Below are 22708 nucleotides of genomic sequence, written 5' to 3'. Positions count from 1 at the left end.
ACATATTCTAGTGATCATAGAATTCGCGAGCCCTGCGGAGGAACACATTCTGTCGCATTCTTTTGCATCGCCATACCAATCTTCGGAAATTCTCCGTTTTATGGCCGTCGAATAAGTTGTGCTAGGTGGGAGCGTAGCACAGCTGATACATTAGCGTGTGGTCAATATCGCGAAACATGTTTCGGTGGATCGGGTGGCTTTCTCATCAAGCCGAATGAAATTGGGAGGAAGGTTCTTCTCATGTATTTTTCTTTGATATCTATAACGATAGGGTGGAACAGTCGTTTTTTCGGCCAAGGTGACCCAATTTGTTGCCCTCATGTAGAACCACTCGGCATCAATCGAGCACAAAAATGAAGGATTTTGTTAACATTAGCTTCAAAAACGAGCAGTCAGCTTCCTCTTAGTCGCTTGTCACTTTAGTGGTTCAAAGCCAGAAGATACCTTAAGTTGAGACCAAAGTCTATACCTAGATAGCTTCGGCATCTTATCACTTTCCAACTCAGATCAAGTGATCGAGCTATGTAATTTATACATGCGATATTTAAATGTCTTAAGACCCTTGCTACTCTTAACATATTAAATACGATGTATGTACTGATGAACAACGTCGAATTGCAAGTTTGTAAATTTCGATAGAATTATGACATAGATACTGTCATGGACTGTGAAGCAATCATCGATGATATTTATTTAGAATTCGAAGAAACAGGTCAAATGTTGAGTATGGGGCTGGCATTATTAGAGCACCGTAAGTATGATAGAAAGCTATCTAGCTAACCTGGTAATCTTTATCCAATTGGTCTCATCTGATCAGCCGTCAGACAGTGACTAAGTCAAATGCCGACTGCCATTTTAAGTTAGTAGACTCTAAGTATCAAAAAATCAATCTTTGGTTCAAGCCGTCTCTATACTTTTAGTCACTAGTTCTGCAAGTGAGAGCAGTGTGGTAGTGTTCGAGAGTAAGGTCAAGAAAGGAACATCCACTTGGAAAATCTGGAATAACCACCCTCGGAACTCGGCAGCCAGCATACTATCAACTCCGATGTCGTTAATCGGCTTGGTAGTATCCAACTTATCCGCGGCCACAAGAACAAGGTTCGAGAACTTCTTGCCTAGAGCCTTGAGCACGGCGTTTTCAAGGGACTCTCCAGATTCCAGTGCTTGAGCTACTTCTGCCGGCAATCCACTGTTGGCAGCGTTGTTGGATCCGTCATCCTGGTCATCAATAGCAGCAGAAAGGAGAGATGCACGTGGGTCGCCCATGACGGGACTGGTACCCTCGAAACCCTTTGCCCGCAGCTCCTTGAGCCCTAGTGGCTCCAAGCCAGTGAGGACGTGAGCATGGGCCAACGAGTCATAGTCGTCCAATGGAGTCCACTTAGATGAGATAGAGACATCAATTATCTGCAGCATCTCGTCTTCGTTGATGGCCTGGATACCTTTCCGGATGAGAAGGGCTTCGATTTCTGGGTTCTCGTGTAGGTAGCCGACCTCGGAGATCATCCCCAACCCGACGGAAATAGCAGACAAACCAAGATGGCGACGGTAACGGGCAAAGACATCAAGGAAGTAATTGGCACTGCAGTAGTTGCCCTCTGTTGCTGTGCCGACGCTGCCAGAGACTGAGGACGTCATCAAGAAGAAGTCTAATTCGGACTCTTGGCCATGAAGGGCGTTGTGTAGGTTCCAAGTACCAGTTAGCTTCGGTGCCAGACCTGTGTGCCAGTATTCACTTGACATGGTCGTAAATAGAGCCTCCTGCGAAACTAGTCAGCAATCTTTCAAATACGTCTGGGTGTGCAAAGGAGTACTCACATCAAGTCCCATTGCAGCCTGAATGACACCACCTATAGGGCCGTCCGCAGCCTTGATGGCTTTATCAACGTCTGCGTAATTGACTACGTCGCCACGAATGACAGTCACCTTCGCACCAGAGCGGCTCAAGTCATCGACTAGTCGTCGGGCCGGGGCTCGATCTGTGCCGGTGCGGCCCATGAAAACGAACTTTCTAGCGCCTCGCTTGACCATCCACTTACTGATGCTTCGACCGAGGCCACCAAGACAACCGACCATGATGTATACCTTGTCGGGGCTGAGGTTGGTGGTGTACTTGAGGGGGATCGTCTTGACTACCGATGTTTCGACCTGGAACGACACTACCACGCCACCGGCAGATTTGGATGCAACACTACGGAACGCGTCCGCTACTCGGTCAACATTGAAGATTTGTAAGTTCTCATCGAGGTGCAAGTTATCTTCGCGGTATAGGGCGATGGCGTCTGCAAATAGCCTGCACGCATGTCAGTGAACGGGGAGAGGATTAGGCCAACGGTAGTTCCAGGGGAATCTACCTTTGGAGGACTTTTCTTCCTGCGGAAGACTTAATGCCAAGAAGGTATGCTATATCTAGATTGAAGATTGCGACGTTCTTGTGACTTGCATTGGAGGTGGCAGACAAGTTGCTCGTATTAGCCTTCTGCCCAATTCGTACCAGGCGGCCAAATCCAGCGGATAAAGTCAAACTGTCTGGGAAAGGCTGCCGAGAATTGAAATCTAGGACTGCATCAACGCCATTGCCGTCTGTCTTGCGGAGTACCTTCTCAAGAACGGCAGCGTCCCCAGTTTCGAAGACGTTGTCGGGTGACAGCCCATGTAGGCTGACCAGGTCTGCCTTCAAGTTTTCAGGAGCAACAACGAAGACTTCAGCACCGACCTTCTGTGCGATACGAATTGCAATCACACCCGCCAATTCTGTGCCGCAAGAGATGAGAACAGAGTCTCCATTTTCTAGATGTGCTTGGTGGTGAATCGCATATAAAGCGGTGATAAATGGAACGGGGATGCTTGACACGATCTTAAACATGTTAGTAACCAGTCTACCGGCTCAAAATTTCACTTACCGTAAGATCTTCACCTTCTACAAGCTTTTGACACGCCCAGTCTGGCACTTGCTCAGTTGTTGCGAAACGCCCCGGGGCCAGGACCACAACGCGATCGCCGGGCGCCAAACTAGTAACATTTGTTCCAATGGCAGTAACAACGCCAGTGAACTGAGATGAGCTAGACGTTCCAGCCACTTTAGAGTCACCAGTGAAGACGTCCAAATCCTGTACCAATATTAGCATTCAACCTGTAAATTGTGTCTAGTGAACGCACCTGAGGTGTCAATCCGACGGCCTTGACATCTACTTTAACGTGGCCGGATGGGAGATCTCCCTCGTCACGTTGCTCACTCTCAAAGAGAATAGAGTCGAGTTGACCAGGAGCTCCAATGATGAAATTGCCCGGTTTTACTTCAGCTAGGGGTGCATGAAGGCTCTCGAGACCTTGTTTCCTTCGGAAAGTTCGATTCGATGTCTCATCTGGTACAAAACGACTGATGTGTAGTGCTCCGGAATCTTGTATAAACTCGAAGTCTGGGGCTGGACTTTCCAAAACTTGTTGTAAGACCTTGACGACGTTCCTGCCTGTTGACTTCAGGTCGATATTCTTCGGATCAACATCGATGGTGAAGAACCGCAACGATGGCTGCTCAAGCATCAGGGCCCGGCTTAATCCATATACGACAGCAAATTCTGGCTTGGCACCCGCGAAGAGCCCGCCGCCAGTGAGCCAAATAAGAACGGATGCATTATCCGTCAGGTTTTTGACGAGGGCCATCTCCTCGCTGCTCATATTGGAGAGGAGGGCTTCTTGTAATTCAACCGTGGCTATCACGGTGGCCCGAGGTCCAAGGGCCGCTGGAGTTACCTTGTCCAGAGAAATGCGGTGAACTGGACGCCCGGTGTATCGAGATACGTCAAGAGCAAGTTGCGTGTTCAGCTCATGATCTGGATCGCGTTCAACCTACATCGAGAACGATAAGTTAGAAAAGTGCGCTCTGAAGGCTAGGCATGCGCTGTATGTACTCACCAAGAAAACGTCTCTTTCGGAGTCATTAGTCGTGCTACTCGACTCTTCTTGAAGCTGCACCAATGTGACGTTTTGGTCAGCTACATTTTGAGATTGAAGTGTTGTAAACTTTCGGCCTCCAAAACGTTCAGACTCAGGAACAGTGCCATTCAAAAGGATAGTGCCTTTATCAGCAAGCAAGGACACGACCTTGTCGAAAGGGCGTGGAGCCGTTGAGCTTTTGCTAGTCTATGCATAGTTTAGTGAAGTTGCGCAAGTAAGCCATCTCCATCAGGACTTACCGGTGACATTATTATGACGTTGAAGGCTTGATCCTTGGGGATCGGGAGTGGTTTCACTGCCTCTCCAGAAGAGGGTGCTACCTGTGAAAATACCTCTCCCTCTTCATTGATAAACCCACTAGTGTAGCCTTTGCTCCTTCGGAATGGAGTTTCCAATCGCAAAAGCTCAGTGAGGAAGTCATCAGCTTCGGGCCAAAGGTTAAGGACGTGCAACTTGGGATCTTTGTGGCAGATTAGATCTAAGGCAGCGGCGATACCAATCTCGCCTGGCTGCCCACCCTGCACTTTAAAAGTGGAAGCAAACTTCTGGATAAAATTCGAGAAGGTGATTTGATCTTCACTCGCAAAGGTTGTGATATCCGGTTTCCACAGCACCCGAAGCATAGGGTGTCTTTCATCTTCAGGAGCTTGCTGCGTACCACTATTGTAGACAACCGCACGGCACTGATCAATCTGCATGAAAACTTGGCCGACGTCATTGTAGAGCTCAGCTGAGATCTTGATAGTTCCAAACCCCATAGGGACTGAGATTGCGTCGACACTCATTGTTTCTCCACTACGGACTGTCGGGCTGTGTATCCTGATCTGCTCGATCTGAACTGGGACTTTGGCGTCGAGTTTATTGACCTGACCGGCAGTGCTGGCAATGATTCCAGCTTGGAGAAGTCCATCAATAGTGACAGGGTGAATAACATAGTCTGACTCCGACGTCAGGCCTTCGCCACCCCCTTGGAGCAAGCCTGTCTTGGCGTGCGTGTGCATCAACTCTCTCTTCCCATGGCACTGGATCTCTGTGAGACATTGGAACTTGTCTTGGTAGTTGAGTCCGGCTTTGGTGAATCTCTTGTACCAGGTTCGAGGGGCGGAGGGCTCCATGAGTTTCTCGTCGACTCCTAGGCTCCGCTTGATCGATGTTGTTGCCTCGTCGAGCTTAATTAGGCCACTTGAATGGATAGTCGCTTGACCTAGATCGAACGTACTAATAGTGAATTGATGCCATGTCCCGGTCTCTGACTCAACAGGGTGGAGAGTAGTAAAAAGCTCTGTGCCGGGACTGTTTTCCTCCTGTGGCAATGGAAATGCCTTCAAGATTTTAACATCGCGAATTATGAAGCCTGGCTTGCTCGGAGACGTGTTTTGCGTTATTTGGGATATAGCCTCGATGGCCATGGCTATATATCCCGCAGCAGGAAAAACTGTAGTATGATCCAGCTTATGCCCCTCAATCCATGGGACATCCTTCGATTTCAGGATGTTTCGCCATGTCTTGATAAGACCACCGTCGCCCAGAACCATAGATCCAAGGAGGTCATGTCTCTTGTGCTTGCGGGTCCTCCACTCAACACTGGCTCGAGGCTCGTTGAAAACCACATCGTCGTAATTCCACCGGTAATTGGGCAGGTCGTTAAGGAAGGTACCTTGATATCCCGATACTTTACGTTTCGGGATAGACGAGTCGATAAAGTTCACTGACTTGAACGAAATCTCGTGTCCATGGAGATATAAATCGCCAATGAGATTTAAGACGGTAGTGATGGAGTTCTTCCCGCGAGATAGAACAGAACCATAATGGGCCTTGCTCTCATTAATGTTCAAGTGTGACCTAATCTGCTTGATGGGAAGTTCCAGTGCAGAGTGAGGTCCAATCTCTACCATATGATATGACCCGATCTTGATAGTCTGCTCAACTGCGCTGCTGAACAAGACAGGCGACTCAAGGTTTCGCCTCCAGTAATCTGGACCAAACGAGTCATGAAACACATTGCCAGTGACGGAGGAGATAAACCGAACATCGGACCGTAACAAAGGTCCGTCTTCCAAGTGGAGCATAGCTGATTCCAAAAGGTTTTCGTACTCATCGCCAACCACTGTCATGTGATGAGAATGATATGCTTTGCCGTCAGTCTTCAGGAGCCTCGCAAATGTACCATTGCTATCCAGAGCCTCCTTGAACAGGTTGATGCCATCAACGTCTCCGCTGATGGTAGTACTGCTTGGTGAATTAACACAAGCGACTCTGATCTTCGTAGATAGGCCAAGTTCTTCAATCTTGGCCGTAGCTTCGGCTTGACCTAACCCGGCCGCCATCATCGCTCCAACCATCTTGCTCTTAGCCACCACATATCCGCGATAGTAAGCAAACGCGATCGCCTGTTCTGATGATATATGACCAGCGGCATAGGCAGCGGCTATCTCTCCTGACGAATGACCTAAGACTGTGGAAGGGTGAATGCCCCATTGTGCCAGTAGTTGGATCAAGGCGATCTGTATAGCAGTGCACACAGGTTGACTTCTCGAAGCTTGATTGATCGTGCTTGTCTCTGCAGGCTCGAGAATAGCACCCTGCAGAGTCCATGTTGGTGCATGGGGCAGCGTTTGGAGGGCCGAATCTAGCCGTTGTATGCTCCTTCGAAAACTGGGAAACTCTTCCATAAGCTCGAAACCCATTTGAGCCCATTGAGCACCCTGACCAGTGAAGACAAATGCCAAAGGAAACTTTGAGTACGACTTGCCTTCGATGGGTAATCGTAAGTTATCAATACTCAGATCCTTGTGTAAAGTGTGGCCGGCAAGCAGAAAACCACGGACTGGAAGATGCGATCGCTTGGTTCCCAAAGTGTAGGCAGCATCAGCAGTACTGATGACACGGCTGTCCAGAACTTTGGCCAGATCGGTGACCCTGTGCTTAAGCGCCTCAATATTTGTTGCCGAGAACGGCAACAGCATCGTGGTCCTGGCTAGCGGTATCGCTTCTGAAGAGTTCTTGTAGCCTCTCGGAACGTGCATCTCGGCTGACTCTATGATACAGTGTGCATTGGCACCTCCATAACCGAATGAGTTGATACTCGCTCTTCTGAAAGACCTTCTCGGGTCATGCTTATTCCACGGCCATTCCGCAGTCTCAGTAACGATCTTGACATTCCAATCATCGGTTTTGATTTTTGGGTTGATCTGTTTTACACCGACCGTAGGTGGGATTTGACCCTTCTCCAAAGCAAGTGTGACCTTGATAATACTTGAGATACCACTCGCAGCCTCGCTGTGGCCCAAGTTGGTCTTGACCTTAATAATAACAATAAAGCAAATTAGCAAATTCAAGAAGTGTAGATGAAATAATGAGTGGTTTGTGTAAACTATACTATTCGCAAGATTATGCCTGCAATTTCATTCAACTTACTGAGCCAATGAGCAGTGGTGAGCCTTTCGGCCTCTGGAAAACTCGTGACAATGCCTCGACTTCGATAGGGTCTCCAACAGCAGTACCTAATACGTTGTAAGTTGTGTTTCGTGTTTTTATGAGGTGCTGGGCTGTTACCTGTTCCGTGGCACTCAACATATTGAGTCCCATAGTAATCAAGGCCCGCTTGGTCGTAGGCCTTTCGTATCACAGCTTCCTGGCCATCTGCGCTAGGGAGTGTTATGCCGTTTGTTTTTCCATTGCTATTATGTATTTAGTATCACCTAGAACAGTCACATACGACGTGGCAATTTACCTGTTAATAGCGGTTCCACGTATAACGGAGCGAATTGTGTCGCCATCTCTGATTGCATCGCTGAGTTTTTTAACTAATAAAACTCCGACGCCTTCTGCTCTACCGTATCCATCGGCTGAAGAGTCAAAAGTATGGCAAGTAGACGTTTTGGATAAAACTCCAGCCTTCATCGTACCCAGATGTTGATCTGGAGACTGAATAAGATTGGCCCCAGCTACAAGTGCAGAAGTACACTCTCCAGCCCAAAGGGCTGAGCAGGCCACATGTAAGCAGTAGAGAGACGAGGAACAGGCTGTGTCAAGAACGAAACTATATGGATATATCAGCACTCCATCTCAAAACCCTTGGTATTGAGGACCATACCTGGGACCCTTTAAGTTGAACGCATGACTAATTCGATTAGCTAGGATTGTCGTTCCGAGACCCGTCGCAGTATAGCGATGGACGTATTCCGGGTCCTTAAGCTGCATAGTGATGAAGTCGGTAACAAAGTTTCCGACATAGCAGCCAATATTTGCCCCAGAAGCCTGCTCCAATGTGACACCTGCGTTTTCGAGACATTCAAAGACAACCTCCAGAAGTTTTCTTTGCTGTGGGTCCATGTACATGGCCTCTAGGTTATTGATTCCAAAAAATGAGTTTTCGAAGCCACGAATGTCTTCATCAATGAAGTATCCGCCCGTGGTGTTCATACTACCAGGACGATCTACATTAGGATGGTAAAAACCATCGACGTTGAATCTGGAATTTGGAATTGGACCTTGGGCGGACCTCCCAGACGCTAAGAGGTCCCATAGCGTCGTGCTAGAGTCGCAGCCTCCTGGGAGACGACATCCTAATAACCAATAGGTCAGTATCAGAAATTCTCTGGTCAAAGATGAATATCAGAAAAGTTAACATACCGATTCCAATGATTGCAATAGGTTCGGGTGACAGAGCTGCTGTGGGATGGGCATGCCCATTAACTCCATTGGTTACGTGTGGTGAACCACCATTGACGCCATTCGTGCCATTGATGCCATTGTGGTACCCATTTGGGTGAGATGCCTCATAGTCTACGGTACTGTGTGGGGCCATGTTTGTGGTATTTTAGAGGGATCAACTTCCCCTCAAAGAAATCTTCAAAGTCAGGCCGTAGAAGAGAAAGTTACAGTTGATTGCAGACATGCAAGGTATTCTCGAGAGCTACTCAACTTTATGAGACAGCCGATTCCATCTTATATCTACAAGAGAGGCAGGAATGTCTATCGGTCTCGGCTTTAGATGCCCATGTTATTACTGACTAGTCTGGCCGCTACTACGGAATGAGTTGTGTAATACCTAGTTATCGTACATGTGGTTGAGGTGCTTAGCGATTTTACGCGATCCTCAAGTTGGTTAGTATTTTTGAAGAGCCAACAAAAATCATCTCGCTTCTATGGTCCGTATAATCCTGCATAGATCATCTTTCGTGGCGTGCGAATAGTCCTATACTAGTGTATGATGATCCAGACCCGTCTATATTCATGTACATAATGTCCTGTTATCAGATAGGTATCCTGCAGGGTCGCTAACGACCTATGGTGTCATCAAGGGCCAGAGATACAGAACCAGCGCATATTTGGGTGCATTAAGATCCCTCCTGCATGACTCCATGGGGGTACACAGATCCTTCAGGCAGAAGGTCATTCATCCGCTTATTATGAGACAATTCTTTATCAGTCATACCGTTAACCGGCGCCAGCCTTGCACACATCTATCGGTATTCTATCCTGCACACCATGCATACTATTTGACTAGCTGCGGAAGGATTCGACACCCTGGAAGATAACCCTACATTCTTACCTCATCCTAGAATAAGCAATGGTCTTACGTTACATCCACTTGATTATCTAGAGCTTGGACACCAGGGGTGCGATCTAGGATGTGCCATAATATGCAGTGCTACATTCCATACTTTTGATGGTTGCATGGATGTATCTAAATGGCTGTTAGAGCAGGCGCATGGGAGAAATGCAGTTCATAAGTCCCGCGCATTCAGTTTAATAAGCTGCATATAGATTCATTACCTGGTCTGATAGCAAGTTTAATGATATAGCCAACTAAGTTACTAACATACAACCCCATGCTACTATGTTTCGGGTCCATTGAAACTCCCAAGATCTACGTCTCATTGACCTTCTCGGTTCCGTCCTCAGCCCCCTCATAATCAGCATATTCATGCTCAAGGTAGCCTAGATCGAACTCTAGGGCCTTTCCGTTCACAATGATCGGCTTAACATCAAGCAGCACATAGAGCATACGTGCTGGCTTATCTTTGGAGACGTTTCGCCAGCGATGCATTGCACCGCGGTTGACAGACACGTCCCCTGGGTGCATGATGCGCTTCTCCCCACTGTCCAGACTCAACTCCATTTCCCCTTCGCAAACCGTACCGATGCCTATACACAAAGCTCGGTGAAGGTTAGATTCAACACCAGGAGCGAAGTCAATCATTCGGACCACGCATCCGTTTGGGATATGTAGAGACGGCTGGACACAAGTGAGAAGGTGGTTTTGGAGCTTATCAGTTGATACTCATACCCTCGTTTTTACAAATTCCATATCAGTATTGCCATTGACCTCCACTGGATTTTCTCCAGTGCTATAAAAAATGGCTTGAGCAGCAGCGCCTTCGACCATGATAGCTCGGTGATCTCCATGGTCGGTCTAGAAATATGTGTGAGAGTCAGGAAACAGGATCGTCACAGCATACAAACACACCTGAACAAAAATTGAGTTGCCGCTTCCGTCGTGGCCTGTAACATAACGGAAAGGATCACGAAGTCCAGGAGCTGGAAAGCCGGTAATATCACCAGAGGTTGTCATGTTGCGGGAATCTAGGGTGGAGCTCAAAAGTTCCCTAAGATATGAAGAAAATAGTTTGATTATGTTGTGTCGTAAGGCTGGCAACCTGGCTGATGGGTAGTCTTTTATATGTATCAACTGTACAGTTTTAAACGTAGAAGCAGCTAGCCCCATGTACCAGTACCTTAAATCAATTAGCGATTACCCCGATAAGTGAATAAAGCTTCAAGAACGCCAAGAACGCAATAACAAGCAGATGTTTCCTATTATACATAACAACTATTAAACCCAATAAAAGCTCGCTCCGTGTCTAGCATTTTTACTTCTCATCCTGTGCTGCTAGTTCAATAGATATTTACAATTCCCACACGAGTTTAGCGAACAAGAAGGTATCATGTCGGTTACTTCAAATCCCGACTTCGGTAAAGAAACCACGGCCACAGAGGTTTCTGTCGCACTCTCGAAGAACATCTCAGGAAAGACTGGTAAGTTTTTTTTTTTTTGTAAACCTCTTTGCATTGCTAAATTTTTGAAGTTCTCATCACTGGCGTAAGCCCCGGAGGATTGGGCGAGGCGACAGCTCTTGCTATTGCATCGCAGAAGCCCGAGCTCTTGATCCTGGCAGCCAGAGACGCGGCCAAAGCTGAGGCTGTAGCCAATAAACTGCATAAACAATTTCCGGAGCTTGTTTCTAAAGTCATTCGGCTTGACCTCTCCTCTCAGACGTCTATACGAGAAGCAGCCGACGAAATCAACGGGGTTATCCATCATCTTGATATCCTGATCAACAATGCTGGTGTCATGTCTGTTCAGGAGCGCACACTTTCTGAAGACGGCTACGAGATCCAATTTGCTGTCAATCACCTAGGCCATTTCCTGTTGACCAATTTGCTCATGCCGAAGCTCCTGGTTGCTGCTAAGCACAATGAACCGGGAGCCACCAGAGTCGTCAACCTAACTGGTAACTGGCATAACTTCTCACCAATTCGGTTTTCGGATATCAACTTCACCACAAACGAACTCCCACCTGAGGAACTTCCGAACGTTGCGTTGATGTCAAAGATGGGCATCAACTGCGATAAAGTCTACATCCCTGAAGCAGCCTATGGCCAGTCCAAAGCTGCAAACATCTTGTTCTGCCTTTACATCAAACACCACCTTCGCCAACGTGGGGTCACTGCTGTTGCTCTCAACCCTGGAGGTGTGTCAAGAGTATTCCCTTCTTGACGAGACCATCCTGCTGATATGTTACAAAGGCATCCTCACAAACATCGGGCGCCACTACGATGAAGAAGAAGTCCAGCGCATAGTTAAAAGTGGCTTGCTTAACAAGAATCCAAACCAGGGATCTGCAACTACTTTGGTAGCAGCCTTTGACCCCGCCCTCAATGGTGAGTTATTAGCTAATGTACACCGACAATTTACCCCTTAAGCTAAAGAGCGATGATAACTTAGAAACGGAGGCTATTTATCTCATGGACTGCCAGATCACGCAGCCAGGGAAACACGCAAACTCTTTGGATGTGGCTAAGAAGCTCTGGGAACTTAGTGAAAAATGGGCTAAACAGAAGTTTGATCTTGAGTTCTAGTTTCATCATTCTGGATCTCAAGTTTCTGTGGGTAACAGATGCTGATTATGAAATATCATGATTTCACCAATATTTTACAGGAGAGCGGCGGGTTGTTTCCTTACGAGTACGAGCATGGATAATAGATAAATGCAGCTCAGAGTATAAGAATACGAACTGCCAGTTCAACTTGTTTTATCTGAACTTCGAACTACAATTACTTGAATAGTTATGAAACATGTGACGGATTATCAATTGTCTAATGGTAGCTTTGTGAGGGACATGCTTCATTCAAACTTATAGCTTGTTTTACGAACCTTGTTTCACGATTTGAAGCCGTTCCATAATGAGTAAGACGAAGTCAACTCTTATGCAAATTACCAGTACATCTCTGTAAACCCTAATTTGAAGTTGCAAGAACAGTCGCTACGGATTTCTCAGTATATTACTGTTTCAACACGAGGCTTGCGCGTGGTTGTTATTGGCAAGTTCCGTGCAAAAGCTAACTCTTAAACGATTGACCTAACAAAACGGGTTGGACCCCACACAGGGTAGGTATGCATGTACAAGTACAATGATTCTTGGGGCCCTCCCAAGTTTCTCCAAATCTTTAGCGAATTTCCAGAAATTGATTGGTTCAAACATAACCCAGTCTTTTATCCTAGTTCAGTCGTGCAAGAGAGTCCGTAAAGGAGAGTTTCTATGCAAATTTACATACGGAATGTGCATAATCATCATGTAGTCTTCCATGCAGCACCGGATGGATTCCATGACAGCCGGTGGATGAAATACATTTCAAGACAATGATTGAATCCAATACATTGGCCCCGCGTGCAATGAGACCTTGCAAGGATTATGTACCAAATGCTGACATGCATTTGTTTGTGCCTGCGGCTATACATTCTAGAACCATACGCGTCAGTAAACTCGGCGCAATATTTCCCGGTGGCGCTGGGAGGGCCGCCCGAGGACTAAACCTATTCACCTTGATTGGTGAGGTGGAATATATCACTAGATGTCATCCCCAATTTGTCTCAGGGTCCTCACACCCTGCAAAAACGGTATCAACAATCCTTAGTCAACATGCTTGGCGGTGTAGCTATCGTAACCGGAGGCGGCAGTGGCATCGGCCGTGACTGCACCCTTGCCTATGCATATGAAGGAGTCAGAGCTATCATCGTGGCTGACATCGACGTCGACGCGGCGCAATCTTCTGCCGACGAAAGCCGAAAGCTTGCAATACACCAAGATTTTGAGGCTATCGCCTTTCACGTTGATGTATCTAGCGAGACGAGCGTCAATGACATGGTCTCGGCCGCAACTAAAAGATACGGGAGGCTTGACTATCTTGTGAATAGTGCAGGTGTAAGTCAATTCCCCTCACCCTACTATTCGAAAGTCTCCTTTTACTTGTACTGATTGTCTTGCAGATAGGCGTTCAGAACCCGGCAGAGATTGCAAGCTCGTCTGTCGATGAACTTGACAGATTCCACAACGTGAACGTCAAGGGCACATTCCTATGCGTCAAAGCGGCTACAAGAGTAATGCAGGGCCAAGAACGACGCGTCATCCAGGGTCGAACCGGGCCTCTAGATGTTGGACGAGGATCTATCATCAATTTAGGAAGCTGTAACTCGTTTATGGCAACAGCCTACATTACCCAGTATACTGTTGCCAAGCATGCCGTGCTTGGCCTGACCCGCAATGCTGGTAAGCTCATGCAGTTCAAGGTTATTAATTAGTAGTATATGTTGCTAATGCAGTTTCTTCAGCACTTGACAACGCCAAATACGGCATTCGGGTAAATGCTGTATGCCCTTCATGGGTGGACACACCCATGATAGATCGGGCCATCGAGGGCGATAAATCCCTCAAAAGCCACATTGATAGCGTTGTGCCCCTCGGACGCATAGCCAGCCCCGAAGATGTGTCGAACGTGGTGATGTTCTTGAGTAGTGACAAATCCAGCTACGTGACGGGCGTAGGGCTGATTGTCGACGGTGGGGCCACGTTGACTGTGCATACTTGAAAGTCAGGGACTTAATTTGAATGGAGCGGGCTCTAGAAAGTACATACGAACTGATAGGTTGAAATTGCTTCCTTGTCGTGCATAAAGCGCTTATATGCGTGAACAAGGTACAACCAGCTTAAACCAATCATCTGTGTTGTAAGGATTGAAAGGATGACACGATTAGCTGCAGACCCGGAGCTCTCGATACTAATGGGCCGCCCCGTATACCCATGTATTTCAAGGTTTATTGCCCGTGATGCGTATAGGGGTATTACGTGGTGTATCAGAAATATGAAGATTACGGTCTTCTTGAGGCTCTGTAAGATCTTGCAGATCTCCACGGAGCTCGATCTCGTGCTTCGTAAGCAATTATACCCTGATACCAAGACTATCAGCTCGCTTAAGTGCCAAGATAGCTTCCGCTTCAATCAGCGCCTGGTAAGCTTGCAGCTGCTTCGCCACATGCTATGAGCATGTGCAACGAGACCCAAATGATTCATCCTCGCTTAAGTATGAAAGGATAGACCCTTAGGTTATGCCCAGCACGCCCGATAGGCCTACACTGCAACCTCATATGCCTGTCCGCATGTGCAAAAGGACCAAACTCCTTATCTCTCAATTCTCAATTACCAGAGATGTGGTGATTACATAGGCATCCCCCACAGAACTTGCAGGGTACCGCCGAAGGATTGATTGTCATCATTGTACCCGAGTGTAAACCTTCAAGTGGCGCTTCGTTCGCTGATGTCGATGCCATCAGCGGCATGATTGTTGTACCGACCGTGGCGGATGATATTCAACAACTGAATCTATGGGAGCCCACCGAAGTTTGTAGATCGATAGCAAGTCCTCCAATATTGATAACTTGGTTCAACTCGAAGAACAGGATGACCTCGGCGAAGTTTGCCTTGATTACTGGGTAAGACAATCGAATTATCAGATGGAAATCAGCTGTGGCTAATGGTGTGATGGCTTCAGGTGCGGCAAGGGGGGATCGGTCATGCCTTGACTCAACAACTCGTTGCAAATAACTTTACCGTTATCGCTACATTGCTAGAACACGAGGACCGTCAACACCTTGAGCACCCATCCATCCGAGTCGTAAACTTGGATGTCACGTCTGAAGAACAGGTGCAATCGGTTGTAAAGCGAGTGGGAGTCATCACGGATGGTAAATTAGACGTCTTGATCAACAATGCGTACGGCTCTACCAGACTGACTCTGCACATGAAACCTCGCTAATTCAACATTTTCAGTGGCATTTGTATGCAAATTACTCCAATGATCTGGCATAGAACTAGACTGACGTGTTAAAAGGTTATACTATGACAGCAGCAGATACAGATGTCCGTGCTGTCGAAAAGATGTTCGCAGTGAACGTCTTCGGACCCATGCGCATGGTTCACCATTTCCATAGATCTATCATCTCTGCTAAAGGTATCATCGTGAACATTGGTTCAATAGGAGGAATCTCTCCTTATGTGGTATTTCATCTACTCTAAAAATTCAGTTGACCTTACTGACGTTGCATAATGCAGTTTGGGGCATCATATAACTCTTCAAAAGCTGCTCTTCACCACTATGGCAACACATTAAGAGTCGAGATGAAGCCCTTCGGGTGAGTACCTAGCTGGCATAAAACCAATAGGATCTTAACGGGGGAACCTTAGTGTACGCGTGATGAATGTCATATCTGGAGAGGTCGCTACGAATATCCTGAAAAGCGATGTCCATGACAACCGGGCCCTTCCTGAAGGTGAGACTTTTGTCATAGCTCAAAACTCTTATAACTAACTTGGGGTAAGACTCTGTGTTTATGCCAATAGCCGACACGTTCAAAGCTCATATTCATCGCACCCCTGGTGAGACACCCCTTAACAAAAATTATGCTGCCGACGCTTAATTTCTGTGATAGATACCATGACACCAGACGCCTATGCCAAAGGGGTTGTTGAGAATATCTTGAAAAAATCCCCACCTCCTTGGTTTTGGCATGGAAATTCTACCACAGCCGTTAGATTACTAGATGGTTTGTTTCCTCGAACCATATTTGTAGGTATTATTCGCATCCGCAGCTGGTATTTGCTAAGATCTTCTAATATTAGGACTGGCTTTTCTATAGATGGTTCGGCCTGAAAAGGCTGGAGCATACAATTTAGCGAAAGAGACGGTATATAGCAAATATTCCAATTGTCTATTTTCTAGAATGCGTTGGCAGGGGTAAAGATGTATTTAAGTCTCATATATTATAAGCTAAAAATAAAATAATTAAGTGTCCTTTCCTATGGCGAACTCATAGCAGGCGGAAGGCTGCATGTCTTTATTTTGTCCATGATTACAGTCTTACAGATATCTTATGCACTTTGGGTTACTGTAACGTCTCTAACCTAGGACTATTAATGATCACATTGCACTGTTATCCAAAATGACACCGGCACGGTTCATTTCATATATGGGCGTTAATCTACATCTTCTACCATCAAGTTTAGGATTTACACCTGACATTCCTATTATTAAACATCAGGCCATTGGCGGATGCTCTAAAAGTAACGAATAATCTTAAAATATGTATGTCCACACTATTGCATTTGTTTCACCATCTTACAAAACCAAAAGTCTTCAATATCAATTTTCAACATATATAATCTTACGGATACATATATGAGGATCAAGGAAGATATCTCCGTGATATATTGAACTCACTTGTTCCTCTTTGTGATCCGGAGCCACATCTTGTTCTGAAGGAATAAGGTAAAGTTCCGACTATTCCATACCTTATCAGGGTCAACTACCGCAAATTCGAAACGTCGTAATAGCTATAAGGTGTCAATCAAGCAGATCTTCCACAGGTTTCTCGGAGTGACGAACCTCGACGAAGATCTTGTTCAGCTCTACATAGACAATCATTTTACCAAGACAGGCCCATCGGCCCGACCCGAAGATGATGTCGACTGTCTTTTCCATTTGAATCTTTTGCTCCGCGTCTGCCTCAAGCCAGCGTTCTGGCCTAAACACATTCACGTCGTGTCCAAACTCAGGCCCGCGTTGCATTCCCCAACCACAGTGACCCTAAAATGATGATTAGATGCTAAGAAGATACTTCCATGAAGATAATAGGCTTACAATGCTTGTACCCCCCGGGACAAATTGTCCTTTGATCATTTCACCTCCTGGGTTGACCTTCTTCATTAGCATTCCAGTGAAAGGTGGCCAGATGCGCAAGCCTTCCTTGATGACAGCTTGCAGATACTGAAGTTTCTTAGCTTGCTCGTCAGTAATTGGATTTGAAATCTGATTCTCCTGGATGGCACTATCAATCTCTGCCAAAAGCTTGGCATGTACATTGGGATTTGTGATGATAAAGAGGAAGATAGCTCGGACTGCTGTAGATGTCGTATCTGAGCCCGCCAAGCTGCTATAATCAGCATGAGTAATCAATGCAATCGAGACACGTACATTTGGGTGAGAATTTCTGATTCCGCTTGTCGCTTGGCCATTCCGTGTGATAGGAAAGACCCAAGCATATCATCCTTGGTCTCCTTCTCGGCGCCAAATCGAGTACCAACATACTGTTGTGCCATGCTAGGGGTCTTTCATCAGTACCATGGCTTGGCAACAATATTATTTGATACGTACGCCATAAGTTTTCCAGGTCCGTCCTTATCTTTCGTGCTAGGCCCGAGGAGTGTTTGGATCCACTTCATATTGAAGAGCCTGCCAAGCGTAGGTGTGGCTGAACAGACACTGACAAACGGTAGCATCTGGTTGATGGTTCCCACGTAACCATAGATGTCCTTGTCTTCAGCAAGGTATCCAAAGGGATGCCCGAAGACAATAGAGGTGATCACATCCAAGCTAAAGTATTGTGAGACGAGCGCAAAGTCCATGGGCTTTGTCTCGGTACTGGTAGAGATGTACTTGCGCTCTATCAAGTCAACAAACAAGCTTATAGACTCGTCAATTTTAGTCATAAGATGAGGGTTTTCTTTCAAGGTGAACTTGGATATATTAGAGACTTGCCACACCCAATCAGAAAACGTAACCACTTACAGCTGAGGATATCTGTGCCCGTATCTTGTCATGTTTATCAGGGTCAAGTTCGGAAAAGATGTTATCAACATAGGGATCCACTTTCAAGCTCGCATACCACTGTGCCTTTTGATGCTTTAACCTCGTCGATGACATATGGCGTCCAATTTCCGGGTCGGAAGTAACTAATTCATTCGGTCCGACACGAACCAAACTATCGCCTATCTCTAACTTCAGTATATGTTTGGCATTAGACAAATTTTGGACTGGATCGCGAACCGTATTGGGCGCAGACATCGGCAAGATGAAGATGCATTTCTCCGGTGATGGCTTTCCTGAAAAGCCAGAATTCCGAAAATGATGCTACCCATGGTCCCTTGAAATCGCGAAGCTTATACCAGCTTTTGGCATAGCTAAGGATCAACGTGACGGCTGTGGCAAAAATAAAGTAGGACACGACATCTTTGAATGAATAAGGAATATCGGTTACTATCCTCTTGAGAAAATCCGAAGCAGCCATTTCTCTTAATGGTTTCATATTCCACTGGACATAATTTCAGGTATCATAAGGAGTTCTTCATGATTCAAGCATTATGTATCGGGAAAATCTTTGTATTTAGCATTAACTGCCTCATGTTATCCGATTCTTCTATTCCTTCATTCTCAATCCCATGGAGTTACTAGATCTGACATGCATGTAACCATGTATCTACCATACATGGTACCAAGGTACATAAATTTCTTTGTACTATTGTACTGCATACCCGAGCCGAGAGGTGGCTTACAGGGTGTATGGGCGGGTGGCGTGGGGGGGTTTGATGGCGTTTTGCCCCACGGTACCGGGCTAATTGGAAACAGGGGAGAGAACCATTGAAGTGCTGCAGAAAACGCCACCTAAAGGTCTTGATCAATTAAAACGCCAACCGGCCGAATTGTTATGCCGTAACACATGTCTCCCACGTTTTGCAGACGCCTCAACACTTACACCACTCCGAATGCTTTGCCGGCCCAATACTTGGCCACAGCAAAGTACGTACCTGCGTACTTCCACAACTTGCAAACGCCTCATGAAGGAAACCCACCGAAGTCCGAGCACCAATGTGACCCCACACCTTCGCGGCACGAATCCGTGATCCAAGTTCATCCGGGGATGCAAGCCACACGCCAGTAGGTATGGTGGAAATGAAGAGAGTCTCTTAGTTCCCGCCCGTGGTTGAGAAGATCACACCTTGGCCATGCTCCCGTTTCTAGTTTGAATTTAAATCAACAGGGACAATGTGAGAGAATATCTACCTCGATCGCTTCAGTCAAAAGTTCATGAGTCTGAGAGGATTTACACTCACAGCAGCAACGCCTCAGCAGCATTGTATTCGTTTCGCTGTCCAGCATGTCAAACCAATCTTCTGATCGTGTGGAGGCACAAGAAGCCTCCTTAACTCACGAGAAGCACCAGGAAGCTGACCATCAAGTTCATACTCATGCTGGAAATACCGAGGAGATGCCCGTTCTACACGACGACAAATCACCACGCAAGTTAAGCGGTATCGTCTGGGGAATCTGCGTCGCAGCCATCCTGTCTTCTGTCTTCCTCTTTGCTCTTGACAATACTATCGTTGCTCTCGTTCAACCAAAGATCCTTGAAAGTTTTGGCGAGATCGAAAAGCTGCCATGGGTATCTGTGTCTTTCGCCCTTGGTAGCGTAGCCATGAATTTGCTATGGTGAGTCCCGCTAATATCAGAGATTTTTTTTGCATCGAGCTAACTCTCAACCACAGGGGAAAGCTCTTTGGCCAATTCAATGGCAAGAAGCTCTTTATCGCCGCCGTCCTCCTCTTCGAAATTGGCTCTGCCATCTGCGGTGCTGCACCAACCATGAACGCCTTCATCGTTGGTCGAGCTATATGCGGTGTTGGCGGTACAGGAATCTACATGGGCGCGATGAACTTGATATCTGTCAGCACATCGACAATTGAAAGGCCATTATATCTAGGTTTCATAGGGTTCACTTGGGGTAGTGGCACTGTGTAAGTGATGAGCTAGCCACCTTCCCTTGTGACGAACAACACTAATTTGCTTCACAGTCTTGGTCCAATTATTGGCGGTGCCTTCTCAGACAGCTCGGCGACATGGCGATGGGCCTTTTACATCAATCTCTGCATCGGTGCCCTCGCTGCGCCGGCCTACTTCTTCCTGTTGCCCTCCCATGACCCGATGCCCGGCGTTAGTGTATCGAAGCGAGCGAGCAACATTGATTATGCCGGCACCATCCTGATTATTGGTGCTCAGGTATCCGGTGTCATGGCTATTAGCTTTGGTGGTTCTGTATACGCCTGGAACAGCGGGCAGATTATCGGGTGCTTTGTCTGTGCAATTGTTCTTTGGATTTTGTTCAGTCTGCAGCAAGGCTATTCCATTTTCACCACCCCCGAACGCCGTCTCTTTCCCGGCGACTTGGTGCGAAATTGGGAATTGGACATCTTGTTTGCGCAAACAGCTGCTGCCATCTCGTGCGCTTTTATTCCTATCTACTTCATCCCGGTAAGTTCCATTCTGAAGGGTACAAAAGAAACGACTCGCTAATACCATGAAATAGCTCTTTTTCCAGTTTGTCAGAGGCGATAGCGCTCTCCAAGCCGGTGTTCGCCTCCTTCCATTCGTTTTCCTCATGGTTTTCGCGACCATTATGAATGGCGCCATCATGAGCAAGTTCGGCTACTACATGCCCTGGTTCCTGGGTGGTGGCATCCTCGTTGTCATAGGCTCTGCCCTCATGTACACAATCACCATTGACTCCAGTGCCAGCCAGATTTATGGTTATGGAATTCTGATAGGCATCGGTGCTGGAAGTTACTCACAGGCTACGTTTTCGGTCGCACAAGCCAAGGTCCCGGCTAGCCGCGTAGCCGAAGCCACCGCTTTCATAGGATTTGCTCAAATGACGGGCATTACCCTTGCGCTTTCTATCGCAACTTCTGTGTTCCTCAACAAGGCCGTGCAGGGCATACAGGAGGTAGCTCCGGACACGCCGCTTGACGTGATTCATGGTGCTGTTCAGGGAGCTGGAAGTTCGTTTTTTGAAAGTCTCAGCAGTGCAGATCGAATTGCTGTGCTGCAAGCCATCGTTCACAGTTTAAATGACGCGTATGTCCTAGTAATGGCAGGAGGCGCTCTGACGGTCGTCCTGGCTATCTGTATGAAACGGGAACGCTTGTTCCTAGAAGCTACTGGTGGCGGTGCTTGAGATGCAGTCTCCTGCATCCAGTTTGGGCAACATTGTGGATTATGTAGCGTTGTTGATGGTATTGTGCAGGAGCGCAACCTAAATGTGATTGAACCGCAGGAGTGCAGAGGCAAAGGGCTGCATAGTCTACAATATTTGGGATTTCTGATATTAGGCGCGAATTACGACCAATTTAAGAAAAGACTGGCGTAATTAGCATGATGTACAACTAGCCTTTCTGAGGTAGTGGAGGAATAATCTGACTTAGCAGGGGTGTGTCATAGATCATGCATGTTAAGGCGTTCGGGCGAGGCATAAAAAGGACTGTATTCCCATGAAAACGGCGCGGTCTCCTCCATATTCCTCTCTTTACCAATTTTACACCAATTTGGTCCTTCATCTACTGCTAGTACTGCTCGATATCCACTTAAGCATCTCTCGTCATGGGTGGCTCCTACGAACAGAAGCTATTGGCACGGGTTGTACTTATCGTTGGTGGGACTAGTGGCATAGGCTTTGCCGTGGCACAAGCTTCCATATCCGAAGGAGCGCATGTCATTATCGTTTCGTCGCAGCCCGAGAAGGTCACTTCAGCTATTGGGCGTCTGAAGAATCTCTGTCCTTCCGGCTCGGTTACAGGGCGAACCTGTGATCTGTCCGATGCCGATGATTTGGAAGATAAGCTTGAACAGCTCTTCCAGAGTATTGAAGGCCCACTCGACCATATTATCTTCACTGCCGCCACGACCCCCGCTATGGTCCCTGTATCTGGGTTGAACGTCAATATCATCCGTCAAGCTAGTAGCCTAAGCTTCATGGCACCACTCCTCGTCGCTAAAGTCGGCGCCAAGCACCTAAGACCGGGACATGAATCCTCAATCACCTTGACGGGAGGAAGTGTTGGAGAGAGGCCCCAGGGAAATTGGGTTCTCCCCGCTGCTTACGCAGCTGCTATTCCCGGCATGGCTCGTGGATTAGCACTCGAGTTGAAGCCAACTCGGGTCAATGTTGTTAGTCCTGGAGCTACTATGACGGAAATTTGGAACCCGATGCCAGCTGAGATTCGACAAGGAACTTGGCAAGCCATTGCTCAAGGACATACCACGGGGAAGATGGGTCGACCTCAGGATGTCGCTGAGGCTTATGTGTATCTGATGAAGGATTGGAACAGTAGCGGAAGCGTGGTTCACTCGAATGGTGGTGTCTTGCTTATGTAGTCTATGAGATGCTGTTGTAGATATTGACATGAGACCGCTTGATGGAACCAATAGCCTTTTATCTGGGAACAAACACGCTATTCACGTTGAATTGCGGGAAAAGCCGCTGTTACCTTGTGTCAATTCGTGCCTGCAACTCCCAGCCGG

At 47.0% G+C, this 22708-nt stretch overlaps 8 protein-coding genes across 8 annotated transcripts; 5 read left to right on the top strand and 3 right to left on the bottom strand.

Moving 5' to 3' along the window:
• Nucleotides 1-897: 897 nt before the first annotated feature.
• BKA67DRAFT_515368 (uncharacterized protein) lies at nucleotides 898-8767 on the bottom strand (the record flags this gene model as incomplete). Its single annotated transcript, XM_046097720.1, has 12 exons — nucleotides 898-1761; nucleotides 1819-2293; nucleotides 2355-2857; nucleotides 2904-3110; nucleotides 3160-3849; nucleotides 3916-4132; nucleotides 4204-7259; nucleotides 7375-7460; nucleotides 7513-7637; nucleotides 7691-7999; nucleotides 8054-8525; nucleotides 8593-8767. 12 exons carry the CDS (start codon nucleotides 8765-8767, stop codon nucleotides 898-900), a joined length of 7179 nt encoding a protein of 2392 aa, XP_045960271.1.
• A 1065-nt stretch (nucleotides 8768-9832) lies between these two features.
• Nucleotides 9833-10537, bottom strand: BKA67DRAFT_515779 (uncharacterized protein; the record flags this gene model as incomplete). Its single annotated transcript, XM_046097753.1, has 3 exons — nucleotides 9833-10201; nucleotides 10253-10378; nucleotides 10433-10537. The coding sequence occupies 3 exons, from the start codon at nucleotides 10535-10537 to the stop codon at nucleotides 9833-9835; spliced, it is 600 nt and encodes a 199-aa protein (XP_045960270.1).
• Nucleotides 10538-10910: 373 nt separating this feature from the next.
• On the top strand, nucleotides 10911-12198 carry BKA67DRAFT_676064 (uncharacterized protein; the record flags this gene model as incomplete). Its single annotated transcript, XM_046108798.1, has 4 exons — nucleotides 10911-11001; nucleotides 11052-11717; nucleotides 11773-11907; nucleotides 11972-12198. 4 exons carry the CDS (start codon nucleotides 10911-10913, stop codon nucleotides 12103-12105), a joined length of 1026 nt encoding a protein of 341 aa, XP_045960269.1. The 3' UTR covers nucleotides 12106-12198.
• An 812-nt stretch (nucleotides 12199-13010) lies between these two features.
• On the top strand, nucleotides 13011-14113 carry BKA67DRAFT_690700 (uncharacterized protein; the record flags this gene model as incomplete). Its single annotated transcript, XM_046109143.1, has 3 exons — nucleotides 13011-13449; nucleotides 13515-13794; nucleotides 13857-14113. The coding sequence occupies exons 1-3, from the start codon at nucleotides 13168-13170 to the stop codon at nucleotides 14111-14113; spliced, it is 819 nt and encodes a 272-aa protein (XP_045960268.1). The 5' UTR covers nucleotides 13011-13167.
• A 969-nt stretch (nucleotides 14114-15082) lies between these two features.
• On the top strand, nucleotides 15083-16254 carry BKA67DRAFT_515964 (uncharacterized protein; the record flags this gene model as incomplete). The annotated part of the gene is made up of 8 exons (XM_046097770.1): nucleotides 15083-15294; nucleotides 15352-15359; nucleotides 15413-15579; nucleotides 15634-15713; nucleotides 15766-15851; nucleotides 15901-15957; nucleotides 16011-16147; nucleotides 16201-16254. Coding segments are annotated over 8 exons (801 nt in total), but the record flags the coding sequence as incomplete, so codon positions are not given.
• A 540-nt stretch (nucleotides 16255-16794) lies between these two features.
• BKA67DRAFT_515976 (cytochrome P450) lies at nucleotides 16795-18644 on the bottom strand (the record flags this gene model as incomplete). The annotated part of the gene is made up of 7 exons (XM_046097772.1): nucleotides 16795-16911; nucleotides 16964-17164; nucleotides 17219-17507; nucleotides 17552-17677; nucleotides 17732-18093; nucleotides 18146-18345; nucleotides 18404-18644. 7 exons carry the CDS (start codon nucleotides 18642-18644, stop codon nucleotides 16795-16797), a joined length of 1536 nt encoding a protein of 511 aa, XP_045960266.1.
• A 978-nt stretch (nucleotides 18645-19622) lies between these two features.
• Nucleotides 19623-21365, top strand: BKA67DRAFT_515594 (major facilitator superfamily-domain-containing protein; the record flags this gene model as incomplete). The annotated part of the gene is made up of 4 exons (XM_046097742.1): nucleotides 19623-19843; nucleotides 19900-20148; nucleotides 20206-20662; nucleotides 20718-21365. 4 exons carry the CDS (start codon nucleotides 19623-19625, stop codon nucleotides 21363-21365), a joined length of 1575 nt encoding a protein of 524 aa, XP_045960265.1.
• Nucleotides 21366-21522: 157 nt separating this feature from the next.
• Nucleotides 21523-22561, top strand: BKA67DRAFT_676049 (uncharacterized protein; the record flags this gene model as incomplete). The annotated part of the gene is made up of 1 exon (XM_046108796.1): nucleotides 21523-22561. Exon 1 carries the CDS (start codon nucleotides 21788-21790, stop codon nucleotides 22559-22561), a length of 774 nt encoding a protein of 257 aa, XP_045960264.1. The 5' UTR covers nucleotides 21523-21787.
• Nucleotides 22562-22708: the final 147 nt, after the last annotated feature.

The sequence above is a fragment of the Truncatella angustata genome (genome assembly GCF_020726525.1).
Source record: "Truncatella angustata strain MPI-SDFR-AT-0073 chromosome Unknown BKA67scaffold_3, whole genome shotgun sequence".
Taxonomy (NCBI): domain Eukaryota; kingdom Fungi; phylum Ascomycota; class Sordariomycetes; order Amphisphaeriales; family Sporocadaceae; genus Truncatella; species Truncatella angustata.
The sequence above is the reverse complement of the archived record's forward strand: the minus strand, read 5'-3'. Positions and strand labels throughout refer to the sequence as shown.